This window comes from Cetorhinus maximus, chromosome 4, assembly GCF_964194155.1.
Source record: "Cetorhinus maximus chromosome 4, sCetMax3.hap1.1, whole genome shotgun sequence".
Classification (NCBI taxonomy): domain Eukaryota; kingdom Metazoa; phylum Chordata; class Chondrichthyes; order Lamniformes; family Cetorhinidae; genus Cetorhinus; species Cetorhinus maximus.
The window spans coordinates 56,544,065-56,563,017 of NC_135882.1; the positions used below are offsets into that span (position 1 = coordinate 56,544,065).

The window sequence follows — 18,953 nt, forward strand, 5'->3', positions numbered from 1 at the left end:
AAATTTAGAGGGGAAGATGAGAAGGAGTCAGGGAAGTCAGAAACTATACATGACTGCCATAGTCATGAGAGGAAATTTACCGTGGGAGGGACAGTATATGTGAAGAACTTTGGAGAAGGACCAAAGTGGTTACTGGATGAAATAAGTATAATGACTAGACCTCTATCTTACCACGTGAAGGTGAAAGGCCAAGTTACATGGAGACATGTGGATCATCTAAGGAAGAGAGAAACAAATCACCAAGAAATGATTCCACCAGTGTTCATAACCGGGTCAACGTTTCCTGTTGAGAGAACTCAACGCAATACAGATATGTCTAATGTACCTGCAAGAGTTGAGAATACAGGTCTGCCGAAGCACCTGATGTTTAGACAACTCCAGAAAAGGAGGTGCCTGACAAAGCATCTGACGTCATAGAGCTAAGATGTTCTACACACATATGGAAATCCCCAGAAAGACTGAGCTTGTAAATTATCTACCAATGTAAATAATTTGCTATCTTGAGAAAATTGTACTTGTAAATATAAAATGTATTTCTGAGTAAAGGGGGAGGGATGTGGTAATTATGGTTTTATGCAATGTGTAATATACCTTTCAGAAGAATGCTGTTAATGAAGATCACATGATCTTGAGTAACCAATAGAAGAGTAGCATGGAACTACCTCTGTAGTTGGTCATCAGTAGTATGGAGATAGGGTTTGAAGTGAAAGCACACATGAATTGCTGCTGAGTACCTTTGTAAATAAACATAATGGGTAGAATTTTGCCGTCGGCAGAGCAGGGGCGGGGCCCACTCGCCAATGCATAAAATGACGTGGGATGACGTTGGGCTGAAACCCTGACATCACCCTGCCCCATTTAAATTTTCAGGAAGGTGGGGGTGCATCAAAATCAGCTGCGCACCCGCTGACCTGTCAATGGCCACTTGAGGCCATTGAAATTAAAGGACCTGCCCATCCAACCTTAAGGCTGGCGTGTCGGCCAGGAGCCCCGGCGGGGAATAGAAAAAACGTGAAACCTCATCCACCGGCGGGATGAGGTTTCATGACGGGTTTTAAAAATTGTAATAAAGTTGTTCTGTAAATTATGAACATGTCCCAACTCATGTGACATTGTCACATGACGGGACATGTAAGGGATTTTTATTTTCTCTATTTTTAATAGTTTTAAAAGTGGAAGCGATCTCCCTGAGGCTGCACTTAGCCTCAGGGAGACGTGTGCTCTTTCATGCGCATGCGCGAAAGAGCGCACTCTCAATTTTAGGGATTCCCCCCACCCACACAGGGAGCGCATGGCGCTTCCCGGCGGATGTCAAGCTGGGCGGGCCTTAATTGGCCCACCCACGTAAAATGGCAGTGCGGACCACTTCTCCGGCGGGGATTGGCTCCCTGCCTGCTGGAGATTGAGTCAGGCCCACCCGCCCAACAGGCAGGAAATGCTGCCCAATGTTTTTTGCCTAAGAAGTATCTGCTGATCAACTCTGTATAGTACCAACTTGGCCACCAGTTACAACAGTCATGTGACGAGGATTCACAAGACCCAACACAGGATAGTAGCCAGATTGAAGAAAAAGATTGAAAATATCAAGGAGCATGACTTCAGAGAAAATGGGAAATTTTGAGTTCGCTGTATTCTGCTTACCAACCTTTCTAACTGAAGGCGGCAACAGCTTTTGAAGGGAATAAAAACAATGTGGATAAAGACCAGCCTGAGTGCTTGTCTTTGTAGATTACCACAATATCTGCTTGGCTGAGTAAATGATCATTTGCCTGGTAATTCACTGAGAAAGTGACTGATGCTTGTATTTATGTACACCCTCAGTAAAGATAAATAATCATGAATGCATTGCTGAATTCCTTCATTTACACTGTTTTGCATTTTGTTGATCGTGCCACAGGTTTATCCATTGAAATACATCTCTCCATTATGAGTCAATTAGGATGTGGCTTATGATTGCTTTCCCAAAATAGTCAACTTTAATCTTTTCCCTTTCCTTCATTAAGCATTGAAAAGCTTTGTACAATTTGTTTTTGCTAGAAATTTATTCCAAAATGTTACATTGAAATTTTTATTTTTTAAAGAGGAGAAGGTAAAAGCGAACATGTCTTGTTTTGGACAGGGAACTAATTAAAACTCTGTCATTTCTATACAAAGTCTTAATTTGCTTTCTGCCATCCTCCAGCCATGCTTTGCATAAAACAGTAGATTCAGGAAGTTGATTGAGGGCACTAATGAAAATAATTCCCTCTGGTTCATTCATTAATTATTGAATGTCTTCTGGCTACCTGAGGCATAATAATGTTGAATAAATGATTAGAAGTTCACAACCTATTCTGCACTTTTTTGAATAAGTGATTTCAGCTTTCCATCACCATTATGCAATAAATGCCAATATATGAACTAATTTCATGACTGTCCATTTAGAATTTTAAAATACAGTGTTATGATATTTCTTGAACAAATCTGCTGACAACATATTCACCTTTAAGAAGAACAAGCCCTGGCCAACAGAATATTTAACTGATGATAGCCTGGATTATTTGCATTTGATTGTAACTACAGCATCAATAACGAAGAAATGTGTCATTTTAGATCATTTGTCCAATCACTCATTTCTTTGCTCATGGTGGGGTAGGGTTTTCAATTAGGGGTCAGCACCCGAAATCGAGATCATATCTGGGTCCCGACCCCACACTATGTTGGTAACAGTCAGCCTACATAATTTTGGAAGGATTGATCAATTAATGGCCAGAGGTCGCACATGAGGAGACATGTTTTAAATTTTTTAAATTTTCTTTATTAAAATTTCGCATGCAGGAAAGAGTGCAGGCCCCAACTCAGGGAACCACACCCCCACCCACCCGCACAGGGAGCGCTCAGTGCTTCTGGATGCATGTCACGCTGGGCTGGCCTTAATTGGCCCACCCACGTAGAATGACAGCGCAAACCCGATGGGGGCGTCAATCAGGTCCTCGCCTGCCGCACACAACCCCCACCAACGGGGGGAAAATTCTCCCCCATGTAACCTTTCGTCATTTAATCCTCCTGCCCTCCATCCCACGAGATTTTCCCTTATGTTCTTTCACTTCCCCCCCACTGCCCCCCCAACCCAACCCTTCCCAGTAGCTCAAAAACTCATTACATTTCTAACTTTCCCTGGGTTCTGACAAAGGGTCATCATGACTTGAAACATTAACTCTGTTGCTCTCCAGAGAAGCTACCTGATCTGCTGAGTATTTCTGGCATTTTCTGTTTTTATTAGATATATTTCACAACATCTGTTGCAGGCTGCAAGAGTCATTAAATATGGCCACACTAACGTGTTTGCGCAAACAGCAACAGTATTTGTTTCTTTTCACTGTAACTAATGACAGTTGAGGATTTTCTACCTCCATTACAAGCTGTGCACCCACAGCTGCTCATTGAGGAGCAAATGCATCGCTAAAAGGCTTATTGCCCTTGTATTTCACTATCTGTATCTTTAATTGCACATATGCCTAACAGTCTGAATCAAAGGATAGTTTGCATTTTCCCCTTTTGATTGTAATGTTAGTGTATTGGACATAATTCTATATTCTGGAACTCAGTCTACTCTGAAGAGACATCTGTCTGATAGGGCTAGAGTAGCACAATTTACAATAATTCCCAAACTAATTTACTGGGAGTAATTCCTATGCATAATCAGTGTTCAGGAAGGCTTGAGTGATTTGAATGAGCTGGACTGCTCACATTACATCTATTTTAGTGGAAATGAAAAGCACCTGGGAATTTAAGTACTGCAGTAATCATGTTTGACTCATTGTAGCAGATTCCCCATAGAAAAGTTTGAGAGTTGTAAATGGGTAATGTGGTAATGACAAGAAATACCAAGACCATGATTACAATTGAAGTGCAAATATAATTTATATAGCGTTTGACTTGGATGCTTTTGTGGATTATAAGCATTTTTTCCTTGCATAGTATTGCAAATAATCCAAAGAGTTTAAATTTTCCACTTAAATACTGATTTTCTTTTTTCCCTTGTAGCTCTATGTGGTGGAGATATTCGAGGACCCACTGGCACTATTTTATCACCTGGTTACCCTGACTTCTATCCAAATTCATTAAATTGTACTTGGACTGTGGAGGTTTCCCATGGTAAAGGTAATGAATTGTGTATATGAGGATTTTACTTGTTCCTGCCTATAATCTGCCTAATCATATTCCAGTCATGCAGTCAATTTTGAGTTGAAAGGAATCTGAAAATTACAATTATTTGAGTTGAACCAGGTCACCTGTGATCTGCAAATATGACACTAACTCAATCAGCAACACACTGGTTTCAGTGAGCAAAGTGAGGAAAGTTTATATATTAATTGTAGGCAGTGAAAATAATGACTGCCTCTTAACATTATAATAACATTCTGATTAATCCAGTTTAATGGTACTGAAGGCTTGTGCTCCAGAATTAGCCAGAACCAGCCAAGCTGTTCCAGTACAGCTACAACACTAGCATACACCCGGATATCTGGAGAATTGCCCAGCTATGTCCAGCCCACAAAAAGCAGGACAAACCAAACTGGCCAATTACTGCCCCATCAGTCTACTCTCCATCATCAGCAAAGTGATGGAAGGTGTCATCAAAGGTGTTATCAAGTGGCACTTACTCAGCAATAACTTGCTCAATAAAACTCAGTTTGGGTTCTGCCAAGGCCACACAGCTCCTGACTTCATTACAGCCTTGGTCTATACATGGGCAAACAAGCTGAACTCCAGAGGTGAGGAGAGAGTGACTGCCCTTGACATCAAGGCAGCATTTGACCAAGTGTGACATCAAGGAGCTCTAGCAAAACTGGTGTCAACACAGATAAGAGAAAAAAACTCTCCACTGGTTGGAGTCATACCTAGCACAAAGGAAGATGGTTGTGGTTGTTGGAGGTCAATCATCTCAGTACCAGGACATCACTGCAGGAGTTCCTCAGGGTAGTTTCCTAGGCCCACCATCGTCATCTGCTTTATCAATGACCTTCCTTCCATCATAAAGTCAGAAGTGGAGATGTTCACTGATGATTGCACCATGGTCAGTACTATTCTGACTCCTCAGACACTAAAGCAGCCCATGTCCATATGCAACAAGACCTGGACAACATCCAGGCTTGGGCTGATAACTGGCATGAAACATTCTTGCCACACAAGTGCCAGGCAATAACCATCTTCAACAAGAGAGAATCTATCCATCTCCCCTTGACATTCAATGGCATTACCATCACTAAATCCTCCTCTAGCAATATCCTGGGCATTGCTATTGACCAGAAACTGAACTGGACCAGCCATATAAATACTGTGGCTACAAAAGCAGGTTTGTGGAAGCTGGGAATTCTCTGGTGAGTAACTCACTTCCTGACTCCCCAAAGCCTGTCCATCATTTACAAGGCACAAGTCAGGAGTGTGATGGAATACTCCACACTTGGCTGGATGAGTGCAGCTCCAACAACACTCAATAAGCTTGACACCATCCAGGGATTAGCACCCCATCCACAACCTTAAACATTCATTCCCTCCACCATTGACACACAGTGGCAGCAGAGGGTACCATTTACAAAATGCACTGCAGCAACTCATCAAGATTCCTTTGACAGCACCTTCCAAACTCGTAAACCCTATCACCTCAAAGGACAAGGGCAGCAGGTGCATGGGAACACCAACACCTGCAAGTTCCTCTCCAAGCCACATGCCATCCTGACTTGGAACTATATTACCATTCCTTCACTGTCCCAGGGTCAAAATCCTAGAACTCCCTAACAGCACTGTGGGTGTACCTACACCATATGGCATGCAGCAGCTCAAGAAGGTGGCTCACCATCATTTTCTCAAGGGCAATTAGAGATGGGCAATAAATGTTGGCCTAGCCAGCAATGTCCACAACCTGTGAAAGAATAAAAAGAAACTATTTTGGGAGGCACAGTGTATTGAGTTGGGTTTAGATGGTAAAGTAGGATGGAAAAGTGGCTCCAGCCCAGGTAGAAAATAAATCAAAATCATCATCAAATATGAAGGAATCTGATTCGGATCATTCACGTACCTGATTTCAGAGACAATACATTTTGCAGAGTGATGCAGCATTACTCTTGCTTAAACTTCGAGCTAATTTCCAAACATACCAGGCCTTATTGTATATGGAAGAAATTGGTCTTACAATATTTCAGACAATCCTCTGTTGGATTAGAATTCCTTCTGTTTTCCCTTGGCACATAGTTCTAAAGTTAACTAGACATGTGCTGGTTGTCTACTGGTTAGTCCAAATCTAGGGGAAATTTTAACCTGTCAACATGCGTGGGTTTCTGTGCACATGGCAGCTGAAACTGTTGGCATGTTGAGGAGCCAGCAGGAACCTGTTGACTTTTCACCCAAATGCATTCTTCAGTATTTATGTACACTTTGTCACTGATAAGGTCACTCAGGATGAGCTCAGATTTACCACCGTGTCTGGTTTCCCACAAATCCAGAGAAACATAGATTGCACATATGTGGCAATCAATGTACTCAGATCACCCAGGACCTTTCATCAACTGAAAGGAATTCCACTCCATCAGTGTTCAGCTGAAGTGTAACCAACAAAAGGACATCACGCATCTTTGTACAAACTGCCCAGTAAACTGGACAAATCATTTATCCTGCACCAGTCAAGCCTCCCACAAATGTTCATACCTTGAAGCAGAGTCAGCAGATGGCTCCTTGGGGAGCACTACCCTCTGAAGATATGGCTGATGACACCTGTGAAGAGCCCTACACCGCTGATGGCCAGGAAAGAAACAACATAAGCCACATAAGCACAAGAGTTGTCGTTAAGTGAGCATTTGGGATGCTAAAGATGCAATTCAAGTGCTTGGCCTGAGGCACCCTTCAGGATGCTCCAGCCAGGATTTCCAGAATGGTAGTGGTCTGCTACACCTTGCACAGGATTGCTCAGCTGAGAGGACTAGAGCTCCAGGAGGAGGAAGACAATAAGTGCACTGCATCCTCAGAGGAGGAAGAGGAGAAGCAAACAGGAGGAGGAGTTTGATGTGGTGAGGTCACCTGCAGCCACACAATTATTTTCCAGGCGTACTTATAGGCCAGACTGATGTGGTCATGTTTCAGTTAATCTGAGGCAGTGCAGTGATCTGGCACACCAATTCTGAACCAACTGTGGCCCGCTAGTCCTCAGCACAAATCAGTCACTCCATCAACAAATCATTCCTCTCCAGACATACATTATTTTTCTTTAACCCTTATCATGCCAATTTTCAAAAACCTGAAGTTCAGATAGCAGGTGGCAGGGAAAATGGGAAGGACGGAGTTTAAAATACAATAAATTTAATGGTTTAAAAACATGAAACAGAAAAGTGACAATTTGACACAGTATTTAACACCCAAATAACTACCTTTGTGCAAATACAAATCATTTCTCTTCCTTTTCCTGTTATTTCACCTGGTGCAGCTCTTTTGGCTTCAGTAGAACGACAGACAGCTTTCTCGTCTCCTGCTCTACAGCTCATTTGCTCTTGGCTAACGTCCTCTGGGTTTTGAAGCCTGTAAGGACCCTGCCTACCACCTTGTCTTGTGTAGTGGTGGTCTTGGTCTTTGGGGCAGAAGGTAGCATGTGGAGCTCTGACTGGGGGAGAGGGAGGTAAATGGGGCAAGGGCTCAGGAGTTGAAGTGTTTTGAGAAGAGTCAAAACACAGATATGCATTCCCAGCAATAAAGTCATGAAGAAACAGTTATCTGCATTGCTGTCTTTCTTTATGAACATGGTAACATTACTAGCACTTATAGTGGTGGCTTCATGTACAGTAAGTACAGTACAGCAGTACAGTACAGTACTTGCTTAGAGAACTGTTACAGGCAAACATGAAGGAGGGATTCTGAAACCTTATGGATACCCATTGTTTTGTGCTCACATAGATTAGTATCTATTGTGAAGGAATTTTATCCATCATCAGTCACAGTGCAGTTGCACAGTTCAAGCAGCAGGAGCTAATTTGAACAGTAATTCTGTGCCACTACGCAGTCCTGCACAGGTGACATAGCGTGAAGCATGTAGCAACTACAGTGCTAGAGACCTCTCACCGTGGTGCAGGCTCATCAGTGTTAGTCACAGATAATGATAATGGACCTTCTGTACATCTGTAACATCAAAGCTGATTATGCAGCCATCCAGCAGCATGGCTCCTTCATCGAGGAAAGTAGTTAGCAGCAGGACGTTCCAACAACAGACAATGGGCAAATGTGCAGCAAAATACAAGAAACATGTACGCCACTTGTGCTGCACAACATACAAAAACAATTCACTGTTATTGCATTTTGCAGTCTTTAATTTAAATATAATATATTAGAATCATAGCATCAAACAGCCCCGAAGGACATTCAGCCCATTTTGCCTGTGCCGGATCTTTGAAAGAGTTATCCAATTAGTCCAACTCCCTTGATCTTTCATCATAGCCCTGCAAGTGTTTATTTTCAAGACAATATTTAATTGTCCTTGAATGTTAATATTGAATCTGCTTTCATCACCCTTTCAGGCAGTGTTTTCTGGAACAGAACTTGAAGCATAAAATAAAATTCTCATCTCCCCTTTGGTTCTTTTGCCAATCATCTTAAACGTGTCCTCTGGTTACCAATATTCCTACCAGTGGTAGGATCAACCTTCATAATTTTGGATCTCGATCAAATGTCCCCTTAACCTTCATGATTCTAAAGAGAAAATCTCGACTTCTCTTATTTTACTACATAACTGAAATCTCTCAACTGTAAATCTCCTGTGCATCTTCTCCATGTCCTTGACATCCTTCCTAAAATATAGCCAAAGTTGGACTTAGGGGGAGATGATGGTATAGTGGTATTGTCGCTGGACTAGTAATCCAGAGACCCAGGATAATGCTCTGGAGACCTGGGTTTGAATCATGGCATATGGTGGAATTTGAATTCAGTAAAAATCTGGAATTAAAAGTCTAATGATGACCATGGAACTATTGTCTATTGTTGTAAAAACCCATCTGGTTCACTAATGTCCTTTAGGGAAGGAAATCTGTCATCCTTACCTGGTATGGCCTACACGTGACTCCAGACCCACAGCAATGTGGTTGATTTTTAAATGCCCTCTGAAATGGCCTAACAAGCCACTCAGTTGTAACAAACTGCTACAAAGTCACAAAAATGGAATGAAACCCGACAGACCACCTGACATCGACCTAGGCACTGGAAATGACAACGGCCCTGTCAACCTGAAAAGTCCTCATTACTAACAGTGTCAAAATTGGGAGAGCTATCTCACAGACTAGTCAAGCAACAACCTGACATAGTCATCATACCTTACAGGTAATGTCACAGACACCACCATCATCATCCCTGGGTATGTCCTGTCCCACTGGCAGGATGGGCCCAGCAGAGGTGGTGGCACAGTGGTATAAAGTTAGGAGGGAGTTGCTCTGGGAGTCCTCAACATGGACTCTGGATCCCATGAAGTCTCATGCATCAGGTCAAACATGGGCATGGAAACTTGCTGCTGATTACCACCTACTGCCCTCCCTCAGCTGATGAATCAGTGCTCCTCCATGTTGAACATCACTTGGAGGAAGCACTGAAGGCAACAAGGGTGCAGAATGTACTCTGGGTAAGGGACTTCAATGTCCATCACCAAGAGTGGCTCGGTAGCACCACTACTGATGGAGCTGGCTGCGTCCTAAAAGACATAGCTGCTAGACTGGGACTGTGGCAGGTGGTGAGGGAAAAACGTACTTGACCTCATCCTCATCAACCTGCCTGCCGCAGATGCATCTGTCCATGATAGTATTGGTAGGAGTGATTACCGCACGGTCCTTGTGGAGACGAAGTTCCGCCTTCACATTGAGAATACCCTCCATTGTGTTGTGTGGCACTACCACCATGCTAAATGGGTTAGATTTTGAACAGATCTAGCAAATCAAGACTGGGCATCCATGAGGTGCTGTGAGCCATCAGCAGCAGAATTGTACTCAAACCCAATCTGTAACCTCATGGCCCAACATATCCCCTACTACCATTACCATCAAGCCAGGGGATCAACCCTGGTTCAATGAAGAGTGCAGGAGGGCATGCCAGGAGCTGCAACAGGCATACCTAAAAATGAGGTGTCAACCTGGTGAAGCTATAACACAGGACTACTGCGTGCCAAGCAGCATAAGCAGCAAGTGATAGACAGGGCTAAGCGATCCCACAACCAACGGATCAAGTCTAAGCTCTGCAGTGTTGCCGCATCCAGTCGTGAATGGTGGTGAACAATTAAACAACTCACTGGAGGAGGAGGCTCCACAAATATCCCCATCTTCAATGATGAAGGAGCCCAGCACATTAGTGCAAAATATACAGTTGAAGCATTTGCTACAATCTTCATCCAAAAGTGCCGGGTGGATGATCCAACTCGGCCTCCTCCAGAGGTCCCCAGCATCACAGATGCCAGTCTTAAGCCAATCCAATTCACTCCACATGATATCAAAGAAAGGCTGAATGCACTGGATAGTGCCATAGCAAAGGCTATGGGCCCTGACAACATTCCAGCAACAGTACTGAAGACTTGTGCCCCAGAACTTGCCGTGCCCCTAGCCAAGCTGTTCCAGTGCTGCTACAACACTGGCATCTGCCCGGATATGTGGAAAATTGCCCAGGTATGTCCTGCAGACAAAGCAGGACAAATCCAACCCGGCCAATTACCGCCCCATCAGTCTACTCTTGATCATCGGTAAACTGATGAAAGGGGTCATCAACAATGCTATCAAGCAGCACTTGCTTAGCAATAACCTGCTCGTTGATGCTCAGTTTGGCTTCTGCCGGGGTCACTCAGCTCCTGACCTCATTACAGCCTTGATTCAAACATGGACAAAAGCGCTGAGCTCCAGAGGTGGGGTGAGAGTGACTGCCCTTGACATCAAGGCTGCATTTGACGGAGTGTGGCATCAAGGAGCCCTAGCAAAACTGGAGTCAATGGGACTCAGGGGGAAAACTCTCCACTGGTTGGAATCATACCTGGCACAAAGGAAGATGGTTGTGGTTGTTGGAGGTCAGTCATCTTAGCTCCAAGACATCACTGCAGAAGTTCCTCAGGGTAGTGTCCTCGGCCCAACCATCTGCAGCTGCTTCATCAATGACCTTCCTTCCATCATAAAGTCAGAATTCGCTGCTGATTGCACAATGTTCAGCACCATTCGCGACTCCTCAGATACTGAAGCAGTTCATGGCCAAATGCAGCAAGACCTGGACAATATCCAGGCTTGGGCTGACAAGTGGCAAGTAACATTTGCGCCACACAAGTGTCAGGCAATGACCACCTCCAACAAGAGAGAATCCAACCATTGCCCCTTGATGTTCAATGGCATTTTCAACACTGAATTCCCCCACTATCAATATCTTGGGGGTTACCATTGACAAGGAACTGAACTGGACTAGCCATATAAAAACTCTGGTTACAAGAGCAGGTCAGAAGCTAGGATTCGTGCACCATGTAACCCACCTCCTGACTCCCCAAAGCCTGTCCACCATCTACAAGGCACAAGTCAGGAATATGATGGAACACTCCCAACTTGCCTGGATGAGTGCAGCTCCCACAACACTCAAGAAACGTGACGCCAACCAGGACAAAGCAGCCTGCTTGATTGGCACCCCATCCACAAACATTCACTCCCTTCACCACCGACGCACAGTGGCAGCAGTGTGTACCATCTACAAGATGCACTGCAGGAACTCACCAAGGCTCCTTTGACAGCACCTTCCAAACCCACGACCGCTACCATCTAGAAGGACAAGGGCAGCCGATAAATGGGAATACCACCACCTGGAAGCTCCCCTCCAAGTTACTCACCATCCTGACTTGGAAATATATTGCTGTTCCTTCATTGTCACTGGGTCAAAACCCTGGAACTCCCTTCCTGACAGCACTGTGCGTGTACCTACACCACATGGACTGCAGTGGTTGAAAAAGATTTGTAAAGGCTTATCATAAACTTCCTTCTTTTTGTACGCTCTGCCTTTATTCATAAAGCCCAGTATTCCCCATGTTTATTATTTGACAGTTATATCCACTTTTCCTGACACATTTAAAGATCTGTGAATGGGAGAAAATTGCAATTAAGATTCTATGCTATTCATTTGCAATTTTTAATATGTTCAATTCAGTGAATTAGGTTGGCTTTTTTCCTGGCCCATTATTTTGCAACTCTTCATGCAAGTTCAGTTTTGCATGAAATATCACATGTCGTAGAATTTTTCACTTAATTTATTTAAGGAACATGTGCCATCAGCGTACAAGTGAAAACTAATTGTGCTTTCGAAAGATGTTGCCAAGGGGCAGTATGTAAATAATAAAATAGGAGGGGGCCAAGGATGAATCCTTGGGGGACATCAGAGGTAATGGTACGGGAACAGGATGAGAAGCCATTGCAAGTAATTCTCAAACTGCGAATAGATCGATAGAATGAAACCAGGTGAGAGCAGACCCACCCAGCTGGTTGACAGTGGAGCAGTGCTGGAGGAGTATGGTGTGGTCAACTGCATCAGAGGCTGCAGACAGGTCAAGAAGGACGAGGAGGAAAAGTTCACTTTTGTCACAGTCATAAAGAGTTGTTTCAGTATTGTGACAGGTGGAAATCTGATTGGAGGGATTTGAGCATGTAGGTCCAGGGAAGTTAACTTGATGTCAGCAGTAATTGAAATATGATCATGTGTATAACGATCCCTTAAAACATTTTTATCTTGATCATTTTGATTCATGTCTTTAATCTCCCACTGGGCCTTCAAACATACAGAAATTGGAGAAGTCCATCTCAAGCATGAGTGGCATGATGTTACAGACCTTTTCAATGATGTCTTGGCCCAAGAAAGGAGTGGTGCATCAAATGTACCATTCAAGTCACCATTAACGGCTTGCACTCTGAATGCTACCTTAAATAGGGTGAATGATAGTCTTGGCCTTTCATTACCCCTCTGATCTACAGCAGTCTTCTCCAGTTCATTGCTGGCAGGTGAGTGTGGATGGGCCAGGAGAGGGATGACATAAGGGGACGAGGAAGTGAAGATACGGCTCAAAGCACTTCTATTTCTCACCCACGCTGCCCCTTCTACTCAGTACGAATGTTCCCTCTATGCATGCAATTAAGATGGTGCCATGTAAGCCATTCACAAGCTGTCCACTAGAAATACATAAAGGTACTCTGTATTGACATAAACAGGCAGCACACAACAAAGGAAATTTAGCAGGATCATTTGTCAGTACTCCACATGTTGCCTCGTGTCCTGGTGGCCGAGTCTGCCCTTGCACGTGAAGGTGGAGCAGCCTTTGGCAGGACCCTTACGGACTTCAAAACCCAGAGTATGCCAGCGGTCAAAGAAGAGGCCTGAGCAGTCTCTCTCTACCTCTGAATTCACATAGAAGTGCTAGGAAGAGAAAGAGCCAAGATTGTATTTGTACTAGGGTCTGCACATAGTTATGTTATACAATGCTAGATTGGTAAGTTTCTGTTTTATTTCTGAGCAATGCTGACAAAGTTGTAAAAGTAACCTTTCAGCATAAGTACAGACAACAAAGCCTTTCACAAAGCAGGGCAGAAAGCAGCTGTGAAGTGTCAGTGCTTTCCCTGTCATGTCTTCATCTCCTTATTTGTCATCGTGTTCTCACTTTGCTTTTACTGGCTTGCTGCAGGAAGCCCAGAAAACACATGGACCACAGTTAAATTCCAAAAGCCATGTAAACACCTCTGTAATTGTGTGATTAACATTTTGAAATTGATAACACACCTCTCTTGAGGGGTGCATGCAATGTGGATGTCGGTGGGTAGGAGGAGGCTCCCAGACCTGCTTGTTTTTTTTCCCAGGATTTAACCTCCCCATGTGCACCCAAACACATGTACCCACTCGCATTGAAATTCTCCCCCCAACTACCACCAGCCCCCACCACTGCGTATATTTTTCAGTGGTTGTCCAGAGCCACATTTCATTGCTTCTATAATATGATTATCTTAGGGCCTTGTAAATCTGTGCATCTGGATTACAAGAGTGGATTATTGAAGTTTGGCTTATCAAAGAAATGATGAGGAAGAGAAAAGCTGAAACAAGATAAAGGCTAGAAGACAGCTCAGATCGGACAATGTATGTGATCGCTGTACCACAGGGACTGGATGGACATTACTCTTCTTTTGATAACAGATTATTGAATTCTGGGGATCTCAGTGGGGAAGAAACTTGTCAGGATCAACTGCCTCTGAACCTTGTTTCAAAGGATAAACATTTTCAAATCCAACTTTCACAAATTAACTTTCACAAGCACAAGTCAGACGGATTTAGCTTATGCTTTGTATTTTGTTTACATGACTAGGGAGTGGAATTATTTAGATTTTTTAACAGTTATGATGCTTTTCGCATTACTATTCCTTTGTAAAATGCCCTATTTATGGCTTGTTAATTCGTCAGTGTCAAGTGTCACATAGTGAGTGTTCATCTAGCCTATAAGTGACCTTTAAAATATACATTGGCCATTCATTTATTATGCTTTTAGAAGATATTGGCGGTGCTATTTCTGCAGATTTTTAATACAAATGAATTTCTGTATAAATTCTAATCAATCCATTGGTAAATTATTTTCTAAATCCAGTGTAGTTGTGCTAGACTGTGCAACAGGGGTTGTTGTAAAAATAATTATCTTGAGGGAGGGAGGTGAGGGAGCTTTAATTTGCGTGAGCACCTGTTCCATAAAAGAAAATGGATCGGTGATTCGAGCCTAACTGTAAGCCATTAATGAGATTTGAACGTGATTATTTTTAACCCATTCCATTTTATTTGTAGGTGTACAGTTCACCTTTCACACATTTCACCTGGAGGATCATCATGACTACTTTCTAATCACAGAGAATGGCAGCTTTACTCAGCCTCTAGCACGGCTGACTGGCTCAGAACTTCTTGCACCAATTAATGCTGGTCTGTATGGAAATTTCAAGGCTCAGCTACGCTTCATCTCAGACTTTTCAATATCATATGAAGGATTTAATATTACATTTTCAGGTGAGAAGATGTAAAATATTAATTAGTAAATAAAATAAGTCTGAATATGAAAGTGGTTAATTTTAAGTTTAGCACTGGAGAGAAATAAATTGTAGATGAGAAATGAAAATAGGAAGTGCTGAAAGTAATTAGGATATTTAAACTCTTGATCTTTACCAATTGTTCTCTCCTCTTTAGTTTGCTTGAGCTTATTCATCCAATTCTGATGAGGGGTCAAACCTGAAATATTAACACATCTTAATTTCAAGTGCCAATGGTCAGACATTTGCGGCATTTACCATTTGTTTAATTAAATATAACTCTTTAAAATAGTCCAGTTCAGACCTTAATGATGTGTAAGCTTACAGGTAGCTTTCTTCATTGATTTTTTAAAAAAATTATGCTTCCTAACACACATCTGTGGTGATATTGGCAGAATACAACTTGGAGCCCTGTGAAGACCCAGGAAATCCAACATTTGGCAAACGTATAGGGACATCTTTTGGGATTGGCGATTCTCTAACTTTTTCCTGTACTCCTGGTTACCGTTTGGAAGGTGCATCCCAGATCACATGTCTTGGAGGTGGCCGTCGTGTGTGGAGTGCACCTCTGCCAAGGTGTGTGGGTACGTGGTCAGCTGCTTTTGTTTGCTTGTACATGTAGTTGTTTTTGGAGTTGGACTTAATTGCATGCACATAACAATGAAACACTTAGTCACAGCAATGTTCAAATTGGCTTCAGTGCAATAGATAATAGTGGTCTTTGAGCAGAATGGAATTAGATCTCCTTTCATGGTTGACTTGAGTTCTAAAATTATTGGCTGAATCTGAGCAATCTATATGCCATGCAGGTGAATGTAGATTAAATAGCAATTGATTAAACTCTTTGAAATCCAGTAGCTTGAAGGACAACAATGTGACACTGTAATTAAAGATTTAGTTCAGAGAAAATGATCTTGCTAATGGGGGAAAAATAGCATTTTGATTTGGGGTGGGGTTATGGTATTGAAAGTACTTATTCAATAAAACAATGACACAATGATGTTGAAATGAAAGCGAATTATTTTTGATATTAAAATGTCCTGATTTATAATAATCAAATGCTGAACACCCTAGGCTGTTTAGAAAAATGTAATATAGAAAGTTTATGCATCAACTGGCAGTCAATGAATTTCTTTTTGGTCAAAATGAGTCACCTATGGAGTAGTAGCACATGCCCATATTTTCATACCACCAGGATCCATAAAAGTGCAAGTAGAAAAGTATTTCTCATGAAGAAAGAACCCATTTTCTTATCTGTCCACAGACTAATATTCTACTTAATATGTTTGAAAAAATTCTGGAGCGCATCATCATTCTTTGCTTTAATTTAATTGGTGTGAAAATAAGCCATCAGCAACGACAATTAGCCCCAGCCCAAAAAAAGACCTTTTACATTTATGTTCATTATTTCTTCTTTTCCATTTTATTTTCACTTCCTACCATTTCTAACTTGAATACAGGGAATATGATTGGAGTTGCAACAATAGCTGTGAGTGTTTTTGCCAAAAGATCTTTATTCATATCTGTGTAGCTATCAAAACGGCACTTAGTCAGCAATAACCTGCTCACTGACACTTAGTTTGGGTTCCACCAGGCCACTCAGCTACTGACCGCATTACAACCTTAGTTCAAACTTGGACAAAAGAGCTGAGCTCCAGAGATGAGGTGAAAATGACTGCCGTTGGCATCAAAACAGCATTTGATTGAGTGTGGCATCAAGGAGCCCTAGCAAAACTAGTCAATAGGAATCAGGGGGAAAATTCTCCACTTGTTGGAGTCATACCTAGCACAAAGAAAGGTGGTTGTGGTTGTTGGGGATAAATCGTCTGGTTCCTGGACATCACTGCAGGAGTTCCTCAGGGTAGTGACCTAGGCCCAGCCATCTCCAGCTGCTTCATCAATGACTTCCTTCCATCATAAAGGTTCAAGAGGCCTGGAGGCCTTATAACTGTTCCATCTCTTGTTTGCACTTCTGTTGGAGGAGTGGTAAGCTCCATTCTTTGCTGGTTCTTCCTGTTGGTTTGGAGATTGAATTGGCACCTGGGTACTTTTTCATTCTTATCTTCCATTCCTTCATTTTGAACTGCATTCGGTTGTTGCAGTGATCAGTGGTTGCTGCTACTCTAACTTGTTTCTTGCAGGGCGAGAGACCATTATGTTTGTCTCCTTGTCACTTCTTTCACTTTTTCCGTCGTCATGTGGGTCAGCTTGATGCCCTGTGTGGCTGAGGAAAAAGATTTCTGTGATGAGAATAAGGTTTAGTGTAGGTTTACCTCTGCTTTTCGCTGTGACCAGGTTCCAGCATCTCTTGTGGCTTTGGCATGCTGGCTGGGAGTTGCAGCATTAGCAAAGTGGTTGCAGCGTTGACCTGCTGTACCATTGTTGGGGCCGGAGATTGAGCTTCCTCGGACTGATGATCACACTCTTTCACCTCTTCCACTGGTGGCATGGTGATTCCTTCCTGGGTGGTTGGCTGGTCTGACCATTGAGAATTTTCTGGGACCCGCAATGAGAATGGACAAACCTGATCCGCAAAGAGAGAAGACAGTTCACAGCTGAAGTCCCAGTCAGGATATTCTTTTTTGCTTGAGTACTCAGGAACATGCAGCTCTGTTTGGTTAACAACAATGGTTGTCTTGGCATCATCTGCCATTTTGAGGAGATCCAAGGCTACGCTGGCATCTCTGCTCAGGAGGGAGAAAGGCTGGTTATGGATGAAGTACATCAGCTTAGAGATCTGTTTTCCACCATACCTTAGTTGTTCCAAGATTATGTCAGTGACTGGAAGTTGGATTCCTCCAGGCGCGTAAAGAGGTGTGTTCGTATTCAAAGCCAGAGGTCTTTCAGCCAAGGTTCTTTGACAGGCTCTTGTATCTAATTTAAAATTTGTCAGATGGCTATTGACAGAATGTTTGCGCTCCAAAATGAGAAATAAAGATCTTTGACCTCATCCAGGAAGCACGTCTGAGAGCTTTTTGGGTTTGCAGTCTCGACCTCATGGATCTTCATTAGGCCTTCTGTGCATTTCAGAGTTTTTGCCTTCCGCAGTTTGCAATGTGTCTAATCCTGTTGAATTGGAAGCATTGAGCTGAACTTGCAGGACATTGACCTTGCCTGTGAGGGCGCTTTGCTCCACAGTGCTGGCATGGTCAATCATCTGGCCTGTTCGGGTATTGCTTTCCTAACTTATGAGCCAGGATTTTCCATTCGTCGGGTAGGCGCAGCAGGTGGGACTGGGAGCAGCTGGGAAAAGGTCCACCACCCGCCATCGGCCAGCCAACTCGAAAGCCACGCTGAAACACTCAGCGCAGCCTGGGTGAGGGCAGGAGGTGTGCGAGCACGGAAGTCTGTGCAGCCGGGGTGAGGGCAGGAGGTGTGCGAGCATGGAAGTCTGTGCATGTGCACAGGAGCGCACGCTGAAAGCTCCCTGAGGGCACAGAGCTGCGTCAGGGAGCTGAAGAATTGGAGAAACAAAAATAAATTTTTTAAAAATGATGTAAACATGTCCCCACATGTGACTCAGCCTCATGAAGAAAGACATGTTTAAAATGAAGTTGTTTTTATTTCCGCTTTTTTTATTTATTGTTGGAAACCTCATCCCATGGATGAGGTTTCGTAAAAAATGCAAAGGCCGCCTGGCCTATTTGCCTGCCCGCCAACTGAACGCTTGAGCGGGCAGTGAAAAGTACAAATTAATTACTTGCTTAAGGGCCTTAATAGGCCTCTTTATTGTCGACAGGTGCGCTGCTGACTCTCGCGCGCACCTGCCGACCGAAAGATCGCGAGAGTATGCGATGATGTCAGGACGCTCGCCTGACGTCATTGCGCATCATTTTACATCCGATCAGGCGTGCGCCCACCGATGAAAGTAAAATCCTGCCCATAGTGTCT

The 18,953-nt window shown here is 43.2% G+C and overlaps 1 protein-coding gene across 1 annotated transcript in view; it reads left to right on the plus strand.

Moving 5' to 3' along the window:
• The window catches only part of csmd3b (CUB and Sushi multiple domains 3b), a 2,128,577-nt gene that overhangs the window by 1,572,886 nt on the left and 536,738 nt on the right, over positions 1-18,953 (plus strand). Inside the window, exons 19-21 of the mRNA XM_078541225.1 lie at positions 4,027-4,143; positions 14,827-15,042; positions 15,458-15,646. Coding sequence (XP_078397351.1) covers positions 4,027-4,143; positions 14,827-15,042; positions 15,458-15,646 — 522 coding nt within the window. The remainder of the gene's footprint in view (positions 1-4,026; positions 4,144-14,826; positions 15,043-15,457; positions 15,647-18,953) is intronic.